At 40.3% G+C, this 22,960-nt stretch overlaps 1 protein-coding gene across 1 annotated transcript; it reads left to right on the top strand.

Annotated features, from left to right (window-relative positions):
- Positions 1–407: 407 nt before the first annotated feature.
- cfap221 (cilia and flagella associated protein 221) lies at positions 408–20,024 on the top strand. The gene is made up of 25 exons (XM_073462507.1): positions 408–475; positions 1,080–1,258; positions 1,492–1,592; positions 3,664–3,750; positions 3,878–3,973; positions 4,169–4,269; positions 4,456–4,559; positions 5,866–6,025; positions 6,875–6,986; positions 7,323–7,449; positions 7,573–7,684; positions 7,762–7,849; positions 9,926–10,015; positions 10,710–10,805; positions 12,092–12,179; positions 12,450–12,541; positions 12,808–12,888; positions 13,435–13,542; positions 13,635–13,775; positions 13,872–13,957; positions 14,447–14,516; positions 14,713–14,813; positions 17,996–18,088; positions 18,204–18,311; positions 19,453–20,024. Exons 2-25 carry the CDS (start codon positions 1,129–1,131, stop codon positions 19,586–19,588), a joined length of 2,508 nt encoding a protein of 835 aa, XP_073318608.1. The 5' UTR covers positions 408–475; positions 1,080–1,128; the 3' UTR covers positions 19,589–20,024.
- The last annotated feature ends 2,936 nt before the right edge of the window (positions 20,025–22,960 follow it).

Genomic DNA, 22,960 nt, shown 5'->3' with positions numbered 1-22,960 from the left:
ATAAGGGCTTATCAAGGTAGCTATACTGAAATAGACAGATCCGGTAATGACTTTCAAAATAAAGTCACGGGCGAGTGTAAATACAGTGCATTAGCGTGAAAACGGTAAATATATCGACTAATATTGTAATAGTATACACAATTTAAATTCATATGATGAAATTTCAGTGCACGTTTTTAAGCAAAAAGCAGTAAAACACATTATGTTAGTAGTTTGTGATTGTATTATGAAGGTAGAGTGGTCAGCTTCCGGTATCGTTTCGGGTGAATTGACGCAGCTTCTCAGCCAACAAATCGTATTCGCCCACAGCAACGTTAGTCCCGCCCCTTCAGTGTCACCATAGCAACGTCCGTGTTTGACGGCGGGGGTCCTTCCCATCAACAAGACTAAACGAAATGCTTCTGCTACGAAAACAAATGGAAAATGGCTGTTTTTCTCTGAGCAACCAAACCCAACACATTGTCTTAACATTTGAGTGAGTTCTGAAGTTCAAATTGTTAAAAAGTTTTTACGTGAGAAGTTGATAAAACTCTTGCTATGACGCCTCTAATTAAGTTAAATTAAGCTAGTAAGTTAGCTAACAGTACCTGAGTTATTTGCTAATGTTAGCTTCACTGCTAACATTTGTTACGCACCTAATAATTACATTCTCAGGTGAAGAGGTGAAGATGTAGTCCCTTTTATAGCAGTAACAGTTGGTCATATCTGTATTTTTGTGGCTATACCTCGCTTTATTATCTTTAAAATGGTGCTGACGTAAGCTGCCTATATCAAAAACTGTAATATTGCATAACATAAGTCGTTTTTATGAATTAGTTGAAACCAGGAAGCACAAATATTACAGAGGTGAAGGGAATGTGACGCCCCCACTGCACTTTTCCTGCATCTTCATTAAAAGCATGAAAGTAAATGTATGAAAACACATTCACTCAATTGAATTCACTGAATTAACTCCTTAAAGTTAATGAAACAACCTGCTGTCCTTCCATGTCCTCCCTCTTGTTGTTCAGATTATAAATTCATAGGTTTCCAAACGCATTATCTCCCAACATGCCGCCCTGTCCTTCACTGTCCTCCAGCCTTCTGTCATTTCTCTCATGAGGAGCCAGAGCTGACCCTTTTGCCAGGATGGAGGTGGCCCTCGCTGCCCCGCGGAGCCTCTCCGAGCCTCTCAGGAGGGGGACTCCTGTGCCCCTGAGCCAGCTGGTGGAGGAGAGCAGAAGCAGAGACAACATTCCCAATCACCTACTGGAATCAAGTATATATTAAACATGTCCTCTGAAACCCCTTGATATTATGCTTTAATACAGTACAAGTATTTAACCTTACAGTAACAAGCAAGTCTCTCTTTCTTCCGTTTCCATTGATGCTTCTTTTGTATTGGTTTTGTCACACTTTATGTGTCAGAAAACCTCTTTGCAGGTTCAAAAAGCCTGCATTCCAACAGTTTCCTGCAATTACATTTCAGTATTTTTTTTGTTTGCCTTACAGAAATTTATGCCAAACTGAAAAGTAACAGCCTGATCCAAGCAGAGCCTCCGGAGCTTCACTTCAGTGGGTTTGAGCTGGAGAAGGATTACATAAAGATCCTGGTGAGGAAAACACTGCCAAACACTTAATATTCTTGGAGTTTTTACCATTAATTTCCACTGTCTCATTGGCAGGCTACATTGGATAGATATTTAAAAAAAAACAAAAAAAAACCCTTTTCTTTCATTACTTTATGGCCACAAGTGCTTGGTGTAAAAAAAACAATTAAATAAGAACAATAAAGACCAGATAATAGATGCAGACTGAGTGGCTCGTCAGAAAACATTGGCAGGCATAGGCGTGCCTCCTGCTGCACACTGATCCACCTTCTGCTCGTTTAAAGGGAGATTTGTGAATCATCTCCTTTGTCTCTGTCGTGGTTTTGAGTTTTACTTTTGTTGTTTCCTGTTTTATTTGAAGCTTTCTCTCTCATGTGTCTTCTTTAGCTTTACGCTTCCTCTCTCTGGCTTTCCCCTGCCTGTGCTCACCTGTGTTTCATTCGTTAATTAGTGGAAGTGTGTTCGCTGGCTTGTTGTCAGTTCGTCTGCCTCCTCAACGTCTGCTCTCCAGTCCTGTTTGGCTCCTCCTGTCTCATCTGCCTTTGCTTCTTGTGTCCCTCCTGTCATCCCGGGTTGCACATAGTTTTTTTTTGCTCTTGGGTTGCTGCTTTTTGTTGCTTCCACCTGTCTGCTTGGATTCTTATATTCAGGCCCTTTATGCTAAACATGACAGTCTCACTGCCACTGAGAGACATAGTTGTTCCTAGGCCTGTCGTATAGCTTATCGTACTTATCGATGTATATGCATGACCTCAATCAGTCTTGCTACCCTTGATATTGTTTATTTGTGTTATTGTTACATATAGTCAGAATATCTGGAAATTTTACCCAACATGATGCCAGAATAACAGCAGTTTTTAAGGCTTTGGTACATCACCTGAGTGTTTTTTCACATTTTATTTATTGTTTTAGTTTTTTTATTTCAGTTCACATTTCGGTTCCAATGTCTGAATATTATGAATAAAAAGTTAATTGCTCTTTAAAAGGGTGTACTTGCAATTTTACACTATTATATTATCATATCAGTGAAATGGTCTTAATATTCAACAAAAAGTAGTTATTTTATCAACGTTTTACTGTTTATCATTATGATTCTGTTTTATTTTTTATGTTTGTTTTAATTAAGATACATTTATTTGTGTAGTATTTCATAATTTTACAATCATCTATTATTTTAACTGCCCAAATTTTTGAGCTGTCTTGATGTGCTTTAGTCTAAAAATCTGTCTTTATTTTTTAATATTCCATGTCAGTCACATGTAAAGCACTTTGAATTGCTTTTGTATGACAGGTGCTCTATAAATACGGTTGAGTCATTGTGACAGGCCGGCATGTACCAGTCTGTTTTATTACAGTCATTAGACAGTTACGGCACTGATCGGGGCTGTTATGGCAGGAATTTATGTGAATCATCAGGACAGTAGTCTGGTTCAGGAAGAGGTTAAGTTGTTTGTAAAGCTACTGGTTGAGTGCGTACTTTGTGCTTGCTGCAGCTTTTTTAAGCTATTGAAGATTCAAAGTATCCATGAGGAAACATTTTCAAGGTGTCTGACAAACCTGCCATAAACTTAAGTGTTATGTATTTATATTTCCGAGATGGTCTTTGGTCTCTTGATGGTCAGGTATATTTGTAACTGGAACTGAATGCAGCATCCCGGGGCTTTAAACAGGGAGTTGGCCTTGGCCTCTGGTTGGGTTTTGTCCTAGAAATAGCGGCTTTTACATTCATTATTTGGCGAAGCAGTGAAGGAGCACAGGTCAAATTTCTAATCCAGTGTTGCACACGAGTACAGTCTCTTGACGCCTTGTTTAAGGAATTTCCTGGTGTAGTAAAGGCCAGACAGGCACCCACCAAAAGCTGATAAACCATTTCAGTAAAGTATTCAAATATCCTTTCCCATCATAATTTCCATAATTTGATTTAATTGAATGGGCACTAATTTTTCCAGCCTATTTGGGTGATGAAGCACTGTAGGCTGGGATGTAAGCATCAAGAATATGGAAATAGTTTTCTCAAGTGCACATGATTGGATTGAAATGAATGAATCTTTTCTCTCCTCTTCCTCTCCCTCAGAAACTAATCAACATCTCATCTGAAGTCATGAATATTCACATCATTCCCACCCAAACCAAGCACTTCCAAACATCTTACACCAAAAAGGTACTTTTTTTTATTTCTCATTGCAAACTGCTGACCTGAATATAATATCTCGACTCCTCTTATCTGTTAGTGGAATCAGTTTTTGTTTTTGAAGATTCGACCTTGTGCGATCTGTTTTTCTCTGAAGTATCGACTCATCCCGGGCCTCGCCTACACGCTGAAGGTCAGATTCTGCCCCGACGAGTGGCGATACTTCTATGACTGCGTTCGGGTTCACTGCAAGGTGAGGATCCAACAGTTTGTTCGGAGTCAGCTGCAGCGTACTAATACTGTTTGTTTTACACCTACATCTTTAAACTATAGGCATTTAGTGAAAGCTGTTGGATGTCGCCTCTCTTATCTCTGTTATTTTCTTTCCCCTACTCTGTACTTTCTGTCTTTCTTGTTTATTCAACCCAACTCCATCCTTTCTTCTAAGGGGGAAGAGAACCTGTTAATTCCAGTTCATGCTTACCCTGTCATCGATGACCTGCAGATCCCTCCTCACATCGACCTACCAGCCGTACCACTTGGACAAAGGTGTGTGCGTGTAGCATACAGCATGTGTGTGTTCGGGTCTTCAACGGGCTGTTTGTTGACCTCCAGTCTGCCTCAGGGCTCGCCTGTCTCTTTGTATTCTTCCATACAACCAAGCATGCTTCCTTTCACCCGTTGGTGTCAAATCATAAAAAAATCATCTCTTGTTTTTTTCCCTCCTGTCTCCAGCGTCTGCCGTGCTATTCCTCTAAGATGCAGCTGTCCCATTGACTTCGAGTTTCAGGTGTTTGTTATTCAGCCCCACGAGGCCTTCTCCATCCAGCCCCTTACAGGTGTGAACCAGTGAAATCATTTAATTTAACAACAAAAATGGTGGCAAATTAAGAATGCAACAATTCATAATTAGCCTTTTAAGCTAAAATTGTTTTTTGTCTATTAATAGTTCTCATTTAGCCTGCCAGATTTAAAAACACGACCTCTGGGAGAGCTGCATATGCTCAAAAGCTTGGACTGGTATGTTTTGTGTATTAAACAAGTCACAACAGAAGTTGAAGGATGCTTCCAGTTTCCACACGCTGACACTAAGCAGTATTCATGGTCTGGGAAGCATCATAACATATGGCGGAACCAGCACTTGGGATTTGAATTACAGCTGCAGCTTTAACTGTGTACAAACCTGGACTGAGAATAAGAGATATAAATGAGTTTCTTATTTTGGAGCTGCTTTTTGTGCTTTTTAACGTCTCCCCCCATACACAATAAATCACGGCTACGTTACGAAGACTACAGCTCACAGTATAAAAGCATTCAGTCACACAGCTGTCAACAGTGGTAATTCGAAATCATATTATTTTTGGGGACAGAATTACAACACTTTTGTGGCCCATCGGTCATTTTAAGTGGTTTTTAATCAAATTTGTACTTCTACTACAAGGAGGAGGCAGAAGATGGATTATTTTACATTTTATCCATTACTAACGTTTTTGACCATTCATCCTTTAGTTTAAGCTAACTGTTCGAGTGTTTATACATAATTCTGGCTAATTAATTTAGCAATTTATTCATTACTTTTAGCTAACTATTTCAAGATTTGTATTAATTATGTTTAGCTTACAACTTTTTCAGTATATCCAGTACTTTTATACCTATTTCGACCATTTATCCTTTACTTTAAGGTTAGCTTTTATCTATTTGAATTGTTTATTCATTACTTTTTTCTAATTGTCTTATCTCTTTATCTATAACCTTTAGCTAACCATTTCAAGATACATTTGAATCACTTTTGACTTACAATTTAAGCAGTATATCCAATACTAGCGAAATTATTTTGACCATTTATCCTAATTATTTCACCCCTTTATATGTAACTCTTAGCTAACTATTTCAACTGTTATATTAATTACTTTTGGCTAACTATTTCAACCACACTCTCATCGGCCACAAGTGGTGTTCAGGTGTTACAACTGACGTGGTTAGGGGGGAATTGTGTGTGTGTGTGTGTGCATGAAGCCAGTTGTAGTTGGTATCTTACTGCAGACATAATGTTTGGTGCCCCTGCTTGGGAATTACTGCCCCATGCAAGCCAAATGCAAACACAAACACCATCCATTCATATTGTTTTCCCCCTTTCTCTTCCAGGTGTGATACCAGCCAATGGTGAAGTGAGGATCAATGTGACCTTTAGTCCTTTCCAGTATGAGACTTCTCAGGTCACCATCCAGTTGGTCATCTCACAGTTCAACACTAAACCCTACCTCTGCACCATCACTGGGCGCTCTGCCCCTCAACTTACCCTCGGGTAATTGCAGCTAGAGATTGTTGAACACTAAAAATTCCCTAGTCTTCTTTCTAGATTTACCTGTGGCATTAAATGTGCACAGATACCATATATCTCCATTTAAGGGGGTTGGTGTTTTCCCTGTGCTGTAACACACAATGTTGTCTTGCTCCTATGCTGTCTTATCTTACTGCACCATCTCAAATGTAACTGTTGCTTTCCTCAGTCCGCACACTAGGTGGTTCATCCGAGGGTAAAAACATGCACCGAACTAGATGAAGAGAAAATGGCCTCGTGGTCTGATTAGAAGTTCCCATTTGTTTTTCGTTTTTTTTCCAGCCGGTATAAAACCTAATGCCTAATTCTGTTCCCATGAGAAAAGAGGGTGCTATCCATCACACAGCAGCAGCTCCATCCAATGCACTGTCTTGGTGTTATCTCGGCCGAAAGTTAATAATTCATGAAAATAGCTTGGTAGCTGGTGCAGTGATATCAAGATGGATATGCCTCCGGATGGATGTTTAGCATATAAAACATTCTCCCTCTGTTTGTTGTTCCCCGCAGTGGAACCAAATAAAAGATGAGATATGTGCAGTAATGTGAAGTAAAAGATTAAGAAATGTGGGCTCGAGCCAATGTTTTTACAGCTTGAACCAGCGCCTGACGCTCGCTTGCTGCTCAGTGAGATTTTTATGTCTTTGATAATCTTTTGTTGACTGTTGGAGAAGTGTCAAGTCAGCACTACGGGCATTTAAAGCCGTGGTTAGGCCTCAAATTAGTTGCAGAGATGTCGATCTGTTTTGGCCCTTGCTAATGTACAATTCTGTCATAAATCAAACAAGCTTATGTATCTATTTTTCTGCATGATAGTGAGCTGGGAGATGCAGCGCCTGCAGAACACAAAAGACCTTCACCTGCAACCCAAGTGCCTCCTCGACGTAAAACCAAACTCAGGTCGACCAAGGAGGCTGACAAATCAAAGGTAGTGGATGTAATGTCAAATGAAATGCAAGAAAATAGGAGTTGGTGGGTAATTCATTATTATGCTTAAAATAGTTGTGAGAAACTCTCTTGCACCTTCATGAAAAATGCAAAGGTCTTTATATAAGTACAATGTAAGATGTGCTTATTAGTCTGTTACCTCAATTAATTCATTTTCAGTTTTCGTTTTTGATTAAAGAGACAAGAGAAGAAAGAATCTAATTTTCCTTTAACAGCTTTTTTCTCCTCCTACAATCTGAAAACTATTTCATCTGGGAACATTTTTTTTGTCACCTTTTCTCTTGTAATGCAGATAATTTCTTGTTTGTCTTCCTAGACGTTGCGAGACCAGGCTGGTGTTCAGACTGGACTGAAGCCTCCGGTAGACGTCTGTACCCCTGCAGGGGTGGCAAAGATGCTAATCAAAGACACCAGTAAACTCAGCTCTAAAGACCTGAGGGAAGGTAGATACTGTACAGGCGGATGATTTTTAGTTTTTGTGACATACATGTCACCTCATCAAACCTGTTGCTGTATTTAGTAAGCTAAAAAACCTAAAAAACTGTTGTGTATACCCCCCACTTCAGCCATTTCCTGTGGCAGTATGGTCGGTCTACAGGACAGGCAGGTGAAAGAAGCCCTATTCATGAAAAAGGTTCAACAAAACGTGAAGGAGGAGCAAGCCAACCACACCAGATGGTAATTTAGAATGAACTCCTTCTCCAAAACTACATACTGTCCCTTTTTAATTAAAAATGTATGTACATTTCATTCAGGAAAGTTCATCTTGGAAAGGGCCCGGTGTCAGAGCAAACCAGGAGGCAGGTAGCGGAGGAGAGAGAGATCGCACTCCATGAATACTTGGTGAGATTTATCAGTCGGTGTGAAAACAGGGAAGCTGCCTGTTGTATTCTTACAGAAAGTTGTTATACAGTCTGATGTGGTGCCCCCACCTGTTGTTATTCTTTGTCTTACATTGATCATGCTCTAAGTCAAACTGTTTTTAGCCTATATTTGGTTAAATGTCAAGTTGGCACTATTAAAAGTAGCCAAATTAGCTATTGTCAGCTTGTGCTGCGCTGTAAAAATGAATGTACAAACAAGTTATCAGTGCATTGATCTGATACTGAAGGAAATGGAAAAACATGATGATTCTCAGGCAAGAACTGGAGTATATGACATCACATCACAGATAATGATATCCACTGAATCTAAAAATATTTGTATCGCGTTTGTGTGTTCAGAGTTATGACTCAGTGTCATTCTTTTATGCAAATTGACGCCAATCTGGCAGTAAAGTGTTTAAAGTACCATAATTGCCTCCGTGAGCTGCGAGTTAAAGCCGCTGTAACTCCAACTGTTGACCATGTTGGTGAATGAACCACATCAGAACCTCTGATTTACTTTAGGTTTGCTGTTCTTTAAGGTCCACTTCCATTAATAAATAAAGCTGGACGGATCAAAAACCCTAAAACAAAGGAGCAGAGCCTGGTAATGGTTGGAAACACTTTCTACAGTGTGTGCCGGTCAAATCCTGACTGCCATAATTATTGTTTATAGTAAAGCAGATTTTTCTTGAGGATATGTTCATGTACAGGTTGTTTTCCCATTTCATTCAACATGACATTTACTGAATGTGTTGGTAGCTAATCACTTACGCTAGACAAAATATGCATACTAATGTCTTGCCCTGATTCGGCGGTAGCTTTATTAGATCCACACTCCAAAAAAACAAAACACGCTGCCTATGTGATTTATTTTATTGAGTCACAGAGGAAATGTGCAGACTCAGCCAAGGTAACATCAGGTTTGAAATATGAATCTGTGTGTGTGTATGTGAGAGAGGTTCCTCACAAAAACTTATTTGAATAGTTGACAGAAGTCTCACCGACACTTAGCAGCGCTTCCTCCCCCGTCGCCGCTCCTCCACCTGCACTGCTTATAATTCACAAACGCTTCCTCCTCCATACGCTCCTCGTTCATCTTCCATAGTTTGGTGTTTTATGGGAACTCTGTTGTTTTTATGAGAGGAAGAGCTGCTATCTTATTCTATAGGTCCTCTTTGGAAACTTTACCGCAGGCCAGAACTTGTATAACTCTACAGATAATCTGTCCTTCCCTGTTTGCATCACATATTATCTTGTCATCACCCAGACCCAGAATTAAGATTTACAGTCCTCCATCAGCTTAATTCTTCCTGCCTCTTTAACCAAAGGATGTCAAGTTGACCTCCTATAGAGGATAAGAGGAGGAGTTTTTTGCATCGTGTGTCATTGCCAGAACTCTAAGGGGTTCAGCAAAAATAGAAACATCAGCATCCACTTTTTGCTTTTGTGCCATATACCAATCTGCTTTGGGCCTGTATCATTTATTCAGCAGATTCTTTGCCAGTCCTGACAAGGTGACACACTGTAAAATGCTGTGCATGTGCAATCAGGCTGTAGTGGCAGATATTTCCCCTCATCTGATAGTAAGCTACTTCCTAATAATAATAATAATAATTAACTTCAAGGTCAAAGTGCTTAATAACACAGAAGTAACATGCGGCAAGAGTTTGAACATAAAAACATGGCTAGATTGAATTAAAGCCTCTTGACAGTAAATTAGTAAAAAATAAGAAAACTATAAGGTTGATAATAAACTACATATAATGCATAAGACTGAACATAAAACCCACAATAATAATAATAATAATGATAAAATAAAGTTAAAAAGAGTGCATGTTTCAATGTATTCAATACTGCAGAATAAGTGTTAATTAGCTAATGATAACATGCTAACACGCCAAACTAAGATGGCTTGTGTCTGAGTACAGCCTCACAGAGCTGCTAGCATAGCTGTAGACTGTTAGCCTTCTTTTAATTCTTTTAATTTCAGTGTTTGTCTCTTTTACTGTACATTTTGTTGACTTGTGCTGTGCTGTTACTGATTGTGTTGTAGGTTAAAAGGGGCGATGTGAGGCCCGAGGAAGACTTCGCTGCTGGAGAAGCTAAACTTTCCTCCAGACGAGTGCTTTGTGTGGCAGGACAGGTAAAACCTCCACTGTGGTGTGTTCACTCGTTTACTAGTATGACTCAGAACTTCTGTTTTTTTTTTAATCTTTTGTTTAAAATAGCTGCTGTAATAGACCTTGGTTGACTTGTCTGTTGCTAAACATGATATATTTTGGGTAGTTTTAAGTGGTAACTGTAAGCTTGGGTTTCATTTTGTCAAAACCTTCGGGACTGATGACTTAAGGATCTTAAATTGAAAAGATTTGCCTTTGAGGGTAACAAAATCACCCCTTCTTTCTTTATGTGTCACACTTAATGTCTCTCCACATCAAAATCTGACACTTATATACCTCAGTTGCAAAACTACAGTACGCACAATGTTCAGTTTGCTGAATAGATCCATATTTAGTCTTGGTTAATGTATGATTAGGTGTCTCCCGAGTCTTAACACATCTAGATGATACATTTTCTTTTATTCTTCTTTGGAGATGAAGGATTCAACTTGACAAACTGTCTCTCAATGCTCTTATATTAAATTAATCCTTTCGCACTCAGCCCCTCTCGCAATTTAATTCAATCTAACTTTAACTGTCCTTCTATCTTTTTCCATTTAAATACGAGCTGAGCACTCGTGAAATTTCACTTTATGGCCCTTTTCATATCCACTCAATGTAACGAAGCCAAACGAGCATATGAAAGTCAGCTATAAATGTCTCTCTAACCTCTTCTAGGCCCACGAGGGAGCCCCATCCTTCCAGTTTTACTCCAGTTTCCAGTGGGAGCTGAGACAAAGAGCCCTCACACTGTTCCAGCAGGCAGCACGCAAGGTACACACATCATCAAAGTACTGTAAAGTATCTGAGCTACATGTGCTAATGCACACATGCGTGAGCATCTTCCTAGCTGCACAAACACATATATACATCACACTTTCATCTTCCCCTCAGGAGAGGGCCGATGTCCCTGCGGCCCTGTCCCTTTAGTGCAGCCATGTGTGAACTCCTCACACTAAATGTATAATATTCTTTACAGTGGATTTTTCCTGGGTACAGTGCATTCCTGTGAAAGCTGAGCAAACTGACATGTTCTCTCGAAGCCACAGGAAGAGCATACTTGTGTCTTCCTCGAGGCAAGTTAAATAAACGTAACTTTTTCTCACGGAAGAGTTGGAAAAAGTCTGACTGACTCTTTACATTTCATTCTAATGGCTGTTTTGATACAGCGATTTCAAAACAAGTCAGTCAAGAGAGCAGTGTTTGCTATGACATCATTTATGAGAATGGTTCAGAATGCTCCGCCTCCAACCTGTTTCACTGGTTGTTTTCACACAATGTCCTCGACTTTTCTGCTCCTCCTCCAGTCATCGGTCAGCATGGACGTCTGGAGACTCATTTACGAGTATCACCAAAAATCACAGTGTACAAATCACAAAAATGAATGATTCTATGTTTAAACCTTTAAATTCTGTTAGTTGTGAACAAATAACTTAGACGAGGAGTCACTATTAAACGTATAACAGTGTTTCCCACACATATACTTTACTTTGGCAGGTAGTATGATGAAGATGAAGTATTTTTGGCAACCCATCGTACAATTTATACATTTATTTTGTTAATACGCCTGAGAGAACAACACCATCCGCTATCGATGAACTACTGGTCGATCTCGCTCTTGGTTCCTCCACACGCAGCTCACCTGCTGTTATGACACTGGAACACGAGGTGTGTTTTTTAGTCGACTTCATACTGCTGATGAAAAGCCAACCAACTGAACACCCCTCGCCTGACCCTCCACTTCCACACGTGTAAGAGATTATACAATGGCCGCTAAAAACTAAAAGGCCCTCTCTAGAGCCAGTGTTTGGTTTGTCCATTCCTGGTTTCTGTAGCAACATTGCAGCCTCCTATGAAAACACAGAACATAATTATGAATATTATATAAAATTTCTGCGAATAGATCCCCCTAAATCTTACACACTGGACCTTTTTAAATGTATAAGACTGAACAGAACAGTTGTGCTGAACAGTTCTTCAAATGAAAAGTGTGACACCTCTCACTGACACCTCAATGGCGTGAATGTCCAGTAACACCTTGTACTCTCCTTGCCTTCCAGGTGCTGATCCGATGTCGCGTGAACCGCAGACTGACCTGTTTGAAGAAGCTGTCGGACAGTATGAAGAACCTGCCCTCGGCAAAGAAAGGTTTTGATTATCCACTTATCTCCTCATTCAGAAGTAATCTCGTTATGCCGTCTCAGTAAAGCATGCTTAATTGAATTCATTCCTAGAGGGGAAATTTTGAAATGAAATCCCCTCTGGGTTGTTATGAGGTTCTTAGAAACATACATGTGTACCTCAGGGGAAATGGCTATATATGGTGCATTTAGTCATACATTTCTTACTGACCCAACAACCAACAACTTACAGATAAAGTAGACTTTACTCACGTGTGAACTGTGCCACTTTTTTCAGTCGAAGAGGAGACGACGTGTGATCTGAAGATCTCGCCAGAACGAGTCTTTCCATTTACTTTCCCCGTTTTCTCTGATGAAGATGACCCACTGGTGAGTGCATTTCATAACTGACTGAGCCTTACTGCACATTACAATTTGTTAGTGATGTTTCAACAGTATAGTTCAGCCACTTCCTAACCAAGCGAGTGCGGGTTATTGTCCTGCACATGGAACAATTTCATTCACAATCAAAGAAGAGGCCCAGTTTCAAACACTCTGATTAAATCTTCCATTTTCCTGAAGCCCTGCAGAGAAAAAGGCCTCTGTGTTGTGTTCAACTGAACAAATAATGCCATTTGTCTCCTTGATGTTTCCAGGCTCTTGGTAATTTGGCGATGATGCCCGTGGATCCCGTTGATGTGACTGTGACAACACATATTCCTTTCTTCAAGCTCCAGGTATGTTTTCTGCACTACCTGGTCATCACGACTATAAATCAACAGATACGTACCTAGCAGCAGCAGCAGCAGTGGTGGAAAGTAATAATGTAGACGAGGACTATACTTGTTGATACATTTCAGAGAGAGATATTTATAGCTTTTTACTCAACTACATTTAGTTTTTAGTTAATTTTAAAGGTACGTCCTCCGCAGCTGCCCTGCAGGCATCTGAGAAAATGTGACAATGTAAGAAGAATACAGTATAATCAGTAAATTCTGTGTATGATAGTCGGCTTATTTGATTACACATTTCACACTTTGAATCTGTGAATTTGTAAACGAATGTCTGTGTGATATGAATGCAATATTGTTTTATCTCTGAGAGACTGAGAAGAAGCCCTGTGGCTTTACAAATCAGATATACTTGAAACTTTGTTCAAGTTATTTACTACATGCTGTACCCTAAAATAAACCTGTAATCCGAGAGCTCTGTGGAGCCTCGTCTCTCTATAAGTCAACATATAAGCCATTTCTCTTTTAGAACCATATTATTTGTCATTCCAGGTTCCTCAGCATTATAAGCTGATGGGCTACCAGCCTGTGTCAGCCTGGGATGCCTTTAACTCTTATATCCCCGCTACTTTGGCAAGACCACTTCGTATCGGAGCTCCGGTAACTATGCAGTGCAGATGTAGCCAATATTACAGCCAGTTATTCATCCAGAATATAAATTGTCAATCATTTGTCATTTTTTCACTCTTTAGGATGAGCTGGTGTCCAATGAGGTCAGAGATGTTGGAGATTTCGGAACCCAATCTCCCATGAGTGGGGAGCCCAAAGCGTGGGAGGAGCAAGAGCAAGTTGAAAATGAACAGGCTCTTCCTGCAAACCCACTGAGGATTTTTGTAAGGCTGTTTTTTCTTCACATGCATGATGCATATTGGAGTGACAGTATATTTAAGTGACTTTTGTCCCCGTGTTTATCTCATCATATGCTGTAGAACCCAGCTCCAGGCCTGCAAACTTACAAACCGACCCCTAAATACCTGGAGAGCGACCTGGAGTTCCACCTCAGCCCTCTGCCCAGGTGACAACAACACATTAGTCAATACATGTTTGTGGTAATACATTACCCAGCTATAGCCCGGGGGCCTCATTACAGACACTTCCTGAATTTACCTTATGTTATGTCACCCTGCTGGCGAGACTAACTGTAACATTAGCCCGTTGGAAAAGCTAACCTTGATGTTAGCCTGCTGGAAAACACTGACGTTTTTGACATTACAGTATGTGATTATCCATCTCCTCCACTGACACAATTAATGCCTCCGACTCATTGACGCCAATATTGAATGCCTGTCTTTTCTTGTCCATTATAGGAAGCTAGCTAGCTAGTCACAAGTATAGGATAGTATACAGCCATGAGTTTAGGAATTGCTTCTCCAGTAGGAAGATTTTTGCTACCTTTGAAACTTAAGATAGGACAAGCGGTTAGGAAATTCTTCTCTAATGAGGCCCCTGATTGTTCTCTAAACAAACCCAGACACTTAAAAAAGAAAATGCTCTCCTCATGCAGGTATACAGTCCCTGAGGGCAATGTGAGTGGCTCAAAGACACACAGTCAGAAGAGGTTTCTGGACCGCAAGGTAAATGTCAGTTTGTGATTTTCTTTGGAATGCTTTTAGCCTTATCCTAGAAGCCCTTCAACCAAGTAACAGTATCATATTTATCATTTGAGATTCATTTAGTTCTAGTAATTACAAAAGGCCCTTTTTGAAATATGAGCGACCCCTTCCTGTTTTATATCTGACTGGACTGATTTTTATTCTTCGCCAACCACAGGCGGTGATCACAGGGCTCATGACACGGAAGAATTTTGATTCGATTAGCTCGTACCGTCTGTCCAACCAGCCTGTCCTCAGCAGTGACTGTGCCGTGCGCAGGTAGGTCAGAAAATAACTTCATCGCTGAGTAGAGTATAAAGTTGTGCCTGTTCTGACAGGATTTCTCCTCTGATTCACTGAAGAAGACGGTCAGAATGTCTTCATATTGACAGCAGCCACCTGGAAATTAAAAGAGGTTCCCATGCTCCATAATGTAAAAGCACTAGTACATGTTTACACGACTTGTTCACAAAGTGGCTGTTGTTTACTTCCGCTGTCCGTATCTTTCCAGCCCATGGAAGAATTTGAACCCATGACCCGGCTGTGGCAAGACGCCATGTCATGTCATCATAGCTTTTCCAGCTTCTCGAAAAGCAGGCATTTTCTTCCAATCAATCAATGATTTAAATCTGTTGTCTGTAGATATAATGAGGTCCTTTACAGGTCGGTTTTATGAGGAAGGTTCGAAAGACACAGGCTCATGTTATTAGTTTAACAACTGGCCATATTCTCTCCACGCCGCCTGTCAAATTGCCAAGACACAGCGTGAGTGTTTAATAGCTTCATGTTCCACTCATCATCTCACACACAGCATCACAGAAACATGATGGCCTTGTAGCCACGTCCACAAAACTTGAAGCACTTGCCAGGTTGCAGAAAGTCAAATGATCTGCTTGGTTGTACGGCTCAACTAATGGTTCTGATTTAATTTATTGTTTTATGCAATAAACTACTGTTATTTATATTCTATTAAGGTTCGATAAAGACATGAGTGCTGTACAGCAGCTCTGTTCGTCTTGTATTCATCACTTGTACTTTTGTAAAGGAGTCCCTGAAGTTGAATTTCCAAAATCAATTTTGAGTGCAGAGATTAGTTTTCTCCCTCAAGTTTTAGAGCCTCACAAAAAAAAAACACATTTTCACATGATTGCAATGCAAATAGCCACATTTCAGTTGTTTTTTCGTAAGAAAACTATGATTTTAGTATTATACAAAATAAATACGGAAATGTATTCTTAAAAAAATAATCCTTTCCTGTAGTACTGTTGTTCACCTCATGTTAGATACTGTCGGTTTGCAGAATCTAGGTCATATGGAGGCAAAGAGCCCTGCACACTGTCTTCACTTACGCTTTGAAATGATGATTAATTCAGTCTTTAGCCTAAATGGACAGTGAATAAATTATGATATTTTGATGTAGTGTATTAGTGAACGCAGCGTGGGGCTTTCCCGTGTGATATACCCTGTCTCCATACACCCCGTCACAACAAATCCCACTCCTACATGCAAAGAACTCACTTTCTGACACTTTTAAGAAAACGATCTCATGTACATGATAATTTGTCTTGCGTAACAGACATTTAAGGTTGCAGAGCTAATGAAGCGACGTTCCCCAAGAGATCTGAAACAGTTTTAAGTCCCTATCTGACAAGATGACTAAGTCATTTGGGCAACCACTGTTCGCATGATGTGTTTCGTGATTGCGTGGGTTTGAGTCTTACTCTCTCCTCACCTTTCTGTCTGCTTCCCGTTTCTCCTCACCTTCCCCGTGTTACATAATCAGCTGCCTTGCAGGCCAAAGTATTCTCTTTCTGCCTGTCAGCATTGATCTGCAGGATATCTCCAGATATATTCTCCTTTTTTCATGCGAGAAATGATTTTCGCCTCCCTGCTCAGTGTTATTAATTTTCGATCACTGCCCCTCTGGTGACATTCACAGCGTCTCTGGCTATTTTACAAACACAAGCAAAGTGATTTATGTCATGTGGCCATGATAGAAGATAAGAACGACAGCAACTTGACAGCAGGATAAAGAGAGAAGTATGTGTTTTCCTTATAAACAATGCCTGAATCCAGCTACCAACAAACTTTAAAACAAGTAACTCTCTGCGACTTTATAGAGTCTGAAACCCTTTATACGTGAGTTTAATTAGACTTTTCATTTTTAATTTAGTATTGAGTTGTTGATTACAGCACACTGTACAGTAATGTTTTATAGCATAGAAAATTTTAATTTCCCTGAAGCTGGTGGGACCTGAATTATCCATAGAATCTGCAGCTCTTCTTGGCTTCATTGAGATTTATAGTGAGTTTCAGCTTGTTGTTTAGCTTCACAGCCTGCAACTTCACTGTTCTGGTTCATTCTTGGTGTTTTCAGCGAAAATGTCTCTTAAAACCCAGTGTACATTAATGATAATAACAAAAATGATAATCCTAATATGTTTATTTATAAAGCACCTTTCAAGAACTGACGTCAAAAAGTGCTTCATAAAGGAATAAAGCACCCAGTAACTGCCAGGCCATAAGCTAGCTAACGTTTGCTTGCTAATATGCGACACATTTAGATTGAAACGTAAAAGAGAAACACGGTACACACGTCTGACCTAATCATTTGTTTCTACACATGTTTGAACACAAAAATAACACAGTATACCTCAAATTACCAACTGTTTGCTAATGACGTTAGACGGCTTGTCTGACTAGGTGAAAGCTACTTAGCTAAACAAGTTAGGTTAGCTTAATATTTCTCCCTCATTCTACTACAACTGTATGCAACTACAAATTCTTAAAATTAGCCACCTGTCAAATTCAAACTTCAAGCCAACAGGGGGCAGTATATCAACAGAGTAACCGCTTACTGCTGCTAACTGTAGCTGGCTTTGGAGCGGCATGGCCCGGGGCTAGCTGGTTAGCATGCTAACTTCAGTGGATATCTCTGCAGCACAATACACGGACATCTCTAAACAAAGCCATGCTTAGACTGGACTGGCTGTTATATTCAATATATTGTTACTAAGAACGTAGCAAGGATGTCACACAAAACTTAGTGATGGATTTAGCATTAGCTGGTGCGACCTAGCCCAGGTTATGACACGTTCATTTGCACAATGTGACTGATTCTCCATGTTTGTTGCACACTATGCATAGCTCACCTTGTTCCCGTTCAGCCACCATTGTGATCCTTCCTTTCAGCCCAGGGCCTAGAACAGGGGTGCCTTCAAAAGCAAACCTGTGGCTTGTCAGTGTTTTCATTCATTTTGCCCCTAAGTGGTATCAACCTTCACTCAGGAGTGCTTTTATCATTCCTGCTCAAACTGAGATACCAAACAACCCCAAGCAGTCTTTTCATCTAAGTCAGACAAAGTAGATATCTGACCATTATCTTGATTTGGCAATGTGTGATCTGGCTCCTCAGGGGAAAAAGCAGTGTGTGTGTGTGTGTGTGTGTGTGTCCTCTGTAGGTCTGTGGATTACAGCACAGATATCCTTCCACTGACTGCTCCTCCACCTCTCACTGGCCCTCCTCATGATCTGCCACCACTAATGGACACACCGTAAGCACATCCAGCACTGACATCTATTGATTATCTTGTTGGAAGCCTTTTCTGTCAGGTTTTGAGTAGGATCTTTGCTTTCATGCTCAGACTTGTGTGTTTTGTGTGTGTGCAGGTGTGAAGGCTCAGGAGTCCAGCTAACAACAGAGATGATAAGAGCACAGTTCTTGTCCGGGGGAACTCTGGTCTCCAATAGCAACGTCACCACAGAAACAACAGCCAGGTGAGTCTCCTGGCATGACGTGTAGCACTTCCCATGTAATAAATAGGATGAATGCTCCACATACACACACATATGACAGATAATGTTCTTAGGCAGAGCTATAAACATGTTGTACTTGAGTTTAAAGAGGGGAAGTCCTCAGAGTAAACCAAACATCAAGGTAATTAATGTGCAAATTGTGTACCTGGAGTTCTTTCCAACAAAGGCTTCCTGCAGAGCTGGAACACACTGCAACAGAAACAGAAAATCTAGCTTGTTTATTTCATTGTCTTTGAACATTTTATCAAGATCGTTTCATGGTCGAGGTCTCAGCCTTGCATAATTATAGCAAAGAGACATTCATATAAGAAGTTTACTCACCTTTCATGGAGGTTAAGATGCATTTTTGTCACATAAAGCCATCATGTGCATCATACTAGGCAGCAATAGTGACAATCCACAGCCTCTTAGCTGTAGCAGAGTTAACTAACGCTCATTTACAGGCGTCACAGATAACATATTTTAACAAATTAAATTAAACTAAAAGTGTAACTAATAAAACAAGGTTTGCTTTTTTTTAACGATGCATTATAATGTGTTTAGTATTATACATTTTGGAAATTAGCTACATTTTCATTGTTTTTAGCCAGAGCCTGACAGAGATATCGGTCGGCAGATATTATTGGTGGATATTGTCCTGTCACCGATATATCGCTATTGGCAGATAGTTGCTTGAAATGCGCCGATTTGAAATGATCTTTCAGTCCTTAATATTAGTATTGGCATTGGTTGGTTGGGCTCGATTTTAAACCCTTCTACCCGACCTTGACGTCGCTTTAAATTACTTCTGCATTTTAATGTGTTTTCATATGTTTCAAGGGATTTATTAGATATTTTTGTTGTGACATTTTATCATATTTTGACAAATTATTCCAGGATGTGGCTAAAATCAATCTGAAAACTAATGCAGAAAATGATTGCGATGATTTTAATGCTGTATTTTAATCAATACTAAAATCAACAATATTGCTCATTAGAGCTCAAATTGAATGTGGTTTGGATGCCCAATGAAGATTCAGGGCTCTGGTTTGACAATCAGTCCTTTGAACCCATCTTCATTCCTCCGTTCTTCCACCTGTGACGTTAAATTGCTCTGTCACAGGCACCAGAGGGAGCTTCAGATGGAGGCAACCTATAGCTCTGAGTTCAACCAGCTGGGACAAAGAGTGATGAGCAGGCTGAAGGAAGTTGGAGCCACCGACGGACCTTCTCACTCACCAGCGGAGGACTGCGAATAGGCAAAACACCCCCGAACACTTCCTGAAATGCAAATAGGCTCTGTGCACTCACACTCACACATGAATAAACACAATCGCAGGACTACCAGTGAGCATTATACCCATCCTACTCACCCATACAAGACTCTGCATCGCCTGCCCTGCCTCTTCTGTAAAATAAAACCTGGTTACTTTCTCGCCCACCGGTAAGCCTCCCTCCCACCCACTCAAAAATTACCAGTAAGCTCTTCTCCTGTGCACTTACAAAGCCTGGAAATTCGTTATCCCTCCGCCCACACAGATCCATATATAAGCACAGCTACAGTATATTCCAACGAGCTACATTATATTACTGACTGCAGTCGGTTAAAAATACAAATTCTGCATTTTTGTGCTGTAGTTTATAGAAGCAAAGTGAAACTGTAAGTTAGTTTAAGACTATTAAACTGTAATATGTTGCAAACGCTGTGTCATACTTGATCTTGGTAGCAGTTAAATATTAATATCTCTTTTTTGAATGCTTTTAGAAGAGATTCTCTCCATCAGAAATGCTAATTGGTGTCACCCAGGTCAAAAAAAGTAACACTAGTTCAACTAATTTGTGTAACTTCTTGCTGATTCGCAGGACTGGGTATTAGTTTGGCATTCATTTGAAACATCAATTCAACATTTAAAGGTCCATATTTTATGTGGTTGTAAAAACGAAAGCTGCTTAGGTCAGAATTTAATTTCCAAAAGAGCTGACATCCTGTGAACTCAGTGGGATGGAGTCCAGTGCAGCATGCGTCCGCTCCCGACCCCTAGAGGGAGCTCCAACTCTACGAGTTCAACAATTAGATTTGCACATTTGTTTGTCCTTCACTTCAGTGTGTGTACAGTGAGAGGACGGTGCCTTTTTTTAACCCCCCCCCCCCTTCTCCAGACGCACACATGCACACACTGTTTTTGTAAAATGAGGTCACATTTTTTTAGACATGGGGTTGGACCCGTGTGGGAACACTGAGGCCTATAGCCAAACTACTGTAGTGTCAGGATACACTGAAGTGACAGTAGAGGGTTTTGAAGGACGGTGCTCTTGTTCAAAAAGAAGAATTATAATGACGCTCTTGTAATTTCTGCGCATTTGAGACCCGGAATAATATGCTTCAATGAAATAATACTATAGCCACATATTTAATTAAAGTCACAGCAATGACATAAATTTAATAAGTAATAGACAGTGTAATAATAGTAACAGAAATGTGCGTGAGAGGGAGAGACGGTGTGTTTGATGTGTGTGAAGAGACAGAGAGGGAAAGAGGAAATGAGGAGATACAGTACAGCAGCACACTCGCATTACAGTCAGTTTGTATAATTCATCCAGCAGTCAGAATCTCCCATCTCCACTGAAATATATCATCAGGAAATCTTTAATATGTGCTGTCATTATTTTCTCCATGCTGATTGAGAAATAATGTGAAAACGGGAACATTTTGCTGCAGCCAACCTAATTGTCGGGTCACCCCGTGGCAAAGAGATAGCCTTGACAAGAGGTCAATTGTGACACCATATCTCTACTCCATCGGCGACCATTTACAACTCCTGGGACAGACCGAGAATGACCTAAAGCGACGGACCTGATTGCAACTTTTAAAGGCATCCCTTTTTTATCTCCCTCCCATGAACAGACTGCATCCCCTCTTCCTCCTGACAGCTTTTCACTTCACACCTTTTACTGAATTACTCCCCAAAACTTCCAGGGTGTGAGATTGTGTGGCGGTTTTGGTGGCTTTCGCCTCCGAATAATGGCCCCTCAGAGATATTCACACTGAAATTCTTTGACTGGCAACTCAGCTGAAAGAAATGTGGTCCGACTTCGGCGTAGTCTGTGTTTGGATTGGCTTCAAGTAGTGCTCTGAATGGCAAGGTTTGCTTAGCTTCGACACAAGGCGCTAAAAAAGGAATACAGCCTATTTCCTAATGTTTAAAATGATTTTTGTATTGTGCTTGATTCATGTCTGTGTCTTCAACCAAAGAGAGAAAAGGAGGGAGTGGGTGTTTACAGAGTGGAAGCCAGAGATTACAAACACAAAATCACCTCAACCGTAATGCCACGTTAGTTGTTTATCCACCATTTGCTCAGAATAATAGCCCCGACATCTTCGGTGAATATTTCTGATCTTCAGCTGAGGGTCATGTGAATGTTGAGTCTGCTCGCATCTCATCCTTGATGATAGAGAGGCATAATGTTTGTGGCAGTGGTGAGGCGCCCTGAACTGTTTGAAGAGCAGAATCACTGAAAGACTGATCTAAATTTTGCGACGGCCCGCACTTCTACTTCTGTCAAAATTGATTGCATTTAAGTGGGAGGAACAACCGAGACGGCAACAACGCGGACATGTCTGTGAGTCGCCCACTCAAGTCACCCACTCGAGCGGGCTTATAATGGAAAGCAGATCAGAGAAGTAACAACAGGTGAACTGAGTCTTTGTTCGTTCAATTGCTGCTGCTTCAACACCCCCTCAGAACCAGAGCTCCAAAGGTGGTCAGAGTATTTCTTGAACATATAAATGAAAGTTTCTCTAAGGCTCCAATTTCAGAAACTCGATAGGTTGAGAGCAGTTTAATTTGATCCAATAGACCTAGTAACTACATTTTAAACCGACATTTACCACATGAAAATATTATTCTATTATATAGAAATATATAATTTTCCTGACAACTGTCTGGAGCTAAATGCAGCCAATCACAATGTTTCTTAACAGTAACTTCCAGGTAGGAAACCCTTGCTTCACCCAGCTTACATAGAATTTTACAATGTATATATCTTTAGTCGAAAATAAAAATGAGCTAAAAGTAAACACAGTTTTGAAGTTATGATGTATGTGTTTTGTGTTGTCGGGATATCTACTCAAGTCAGCATGCTAACCAGTTAGAAAAGCAAAGCTCCTGTGCTAGCAGTGTAAACACCGACATTCACCTGGCGCTCCGAGCTCCCAGCTAGACCGCTAGATGAATGGCTAACAAGCTAATGGCAGCTACAGTTAGCGGTTTCCCTGGTGATATGCCACCCCCGTTTGTTTTCAGTATGAATTTGAGCAAAGCATCACAATACTTAAAATAAGCACAGCAGAAATGTCAGATGGGTCGGACAACAGCTTCCCTCGTATTTTGTGAAGGTATCTTCAGTTTGAAGTTTTATATGGTACTATGGCAAACATTAGCCATGTACTTTTATTTTGAAAATGTATCCTTGATTTGAATGATTGTTGCATTAGTTGAACTACCCTTTCATATATACTGTGTTACAATGCTCAAAGAAAGCTCAAAAAAGCACTAGAAACTCTGTGGTTTCATATTGTCAGGTAGATGCTCAACACCTTGTAATTTCTTTAAAGTGCTACACTCAACTCC

This window comes from Pagrus major, chromosome 24 (genome assembly GCF_040436345.1).
Source record: "Pagrus major chromosome 24, Pma_NU_1.0".
Classification (NCBI taxonomy): Eukaryota; Metazoa; Chordata; class Actinopteri; order Spariformes; family Sparidae; genus Pagrus; species Pagrus major.
The sequence above is the reverse complement of the archived record's forward strand: the minus strand, read 5'-3'. Positions and strand labels throughout refer to the sequence as shown.

Bases quoted from the DNA above. Each gene is read 5' to 3' on its own strand.
- cfap221 (XM_073462507.1), top strand. From the start codon at position 1,129: ATGGAGGTGGCCCTCGCTGCCCCGCGGAGCCTCTCCGAGCCTCTCAGG. The intron at 3,974-4,168 runs GTGAGGATCCAA...CTTTCTTCTAAG, and splicing joins GCGTTCGGGTTCACTGCAAG to GGGGAAGAGAACCTGTTAAT. The intron at 10,806-12,091 runs GTACACACATCA...CTTGCCTTCCAG, and splicing joins TCCAGCAGGCAGCACGCAAG to GTGCTGATCCGATGTCGCGT.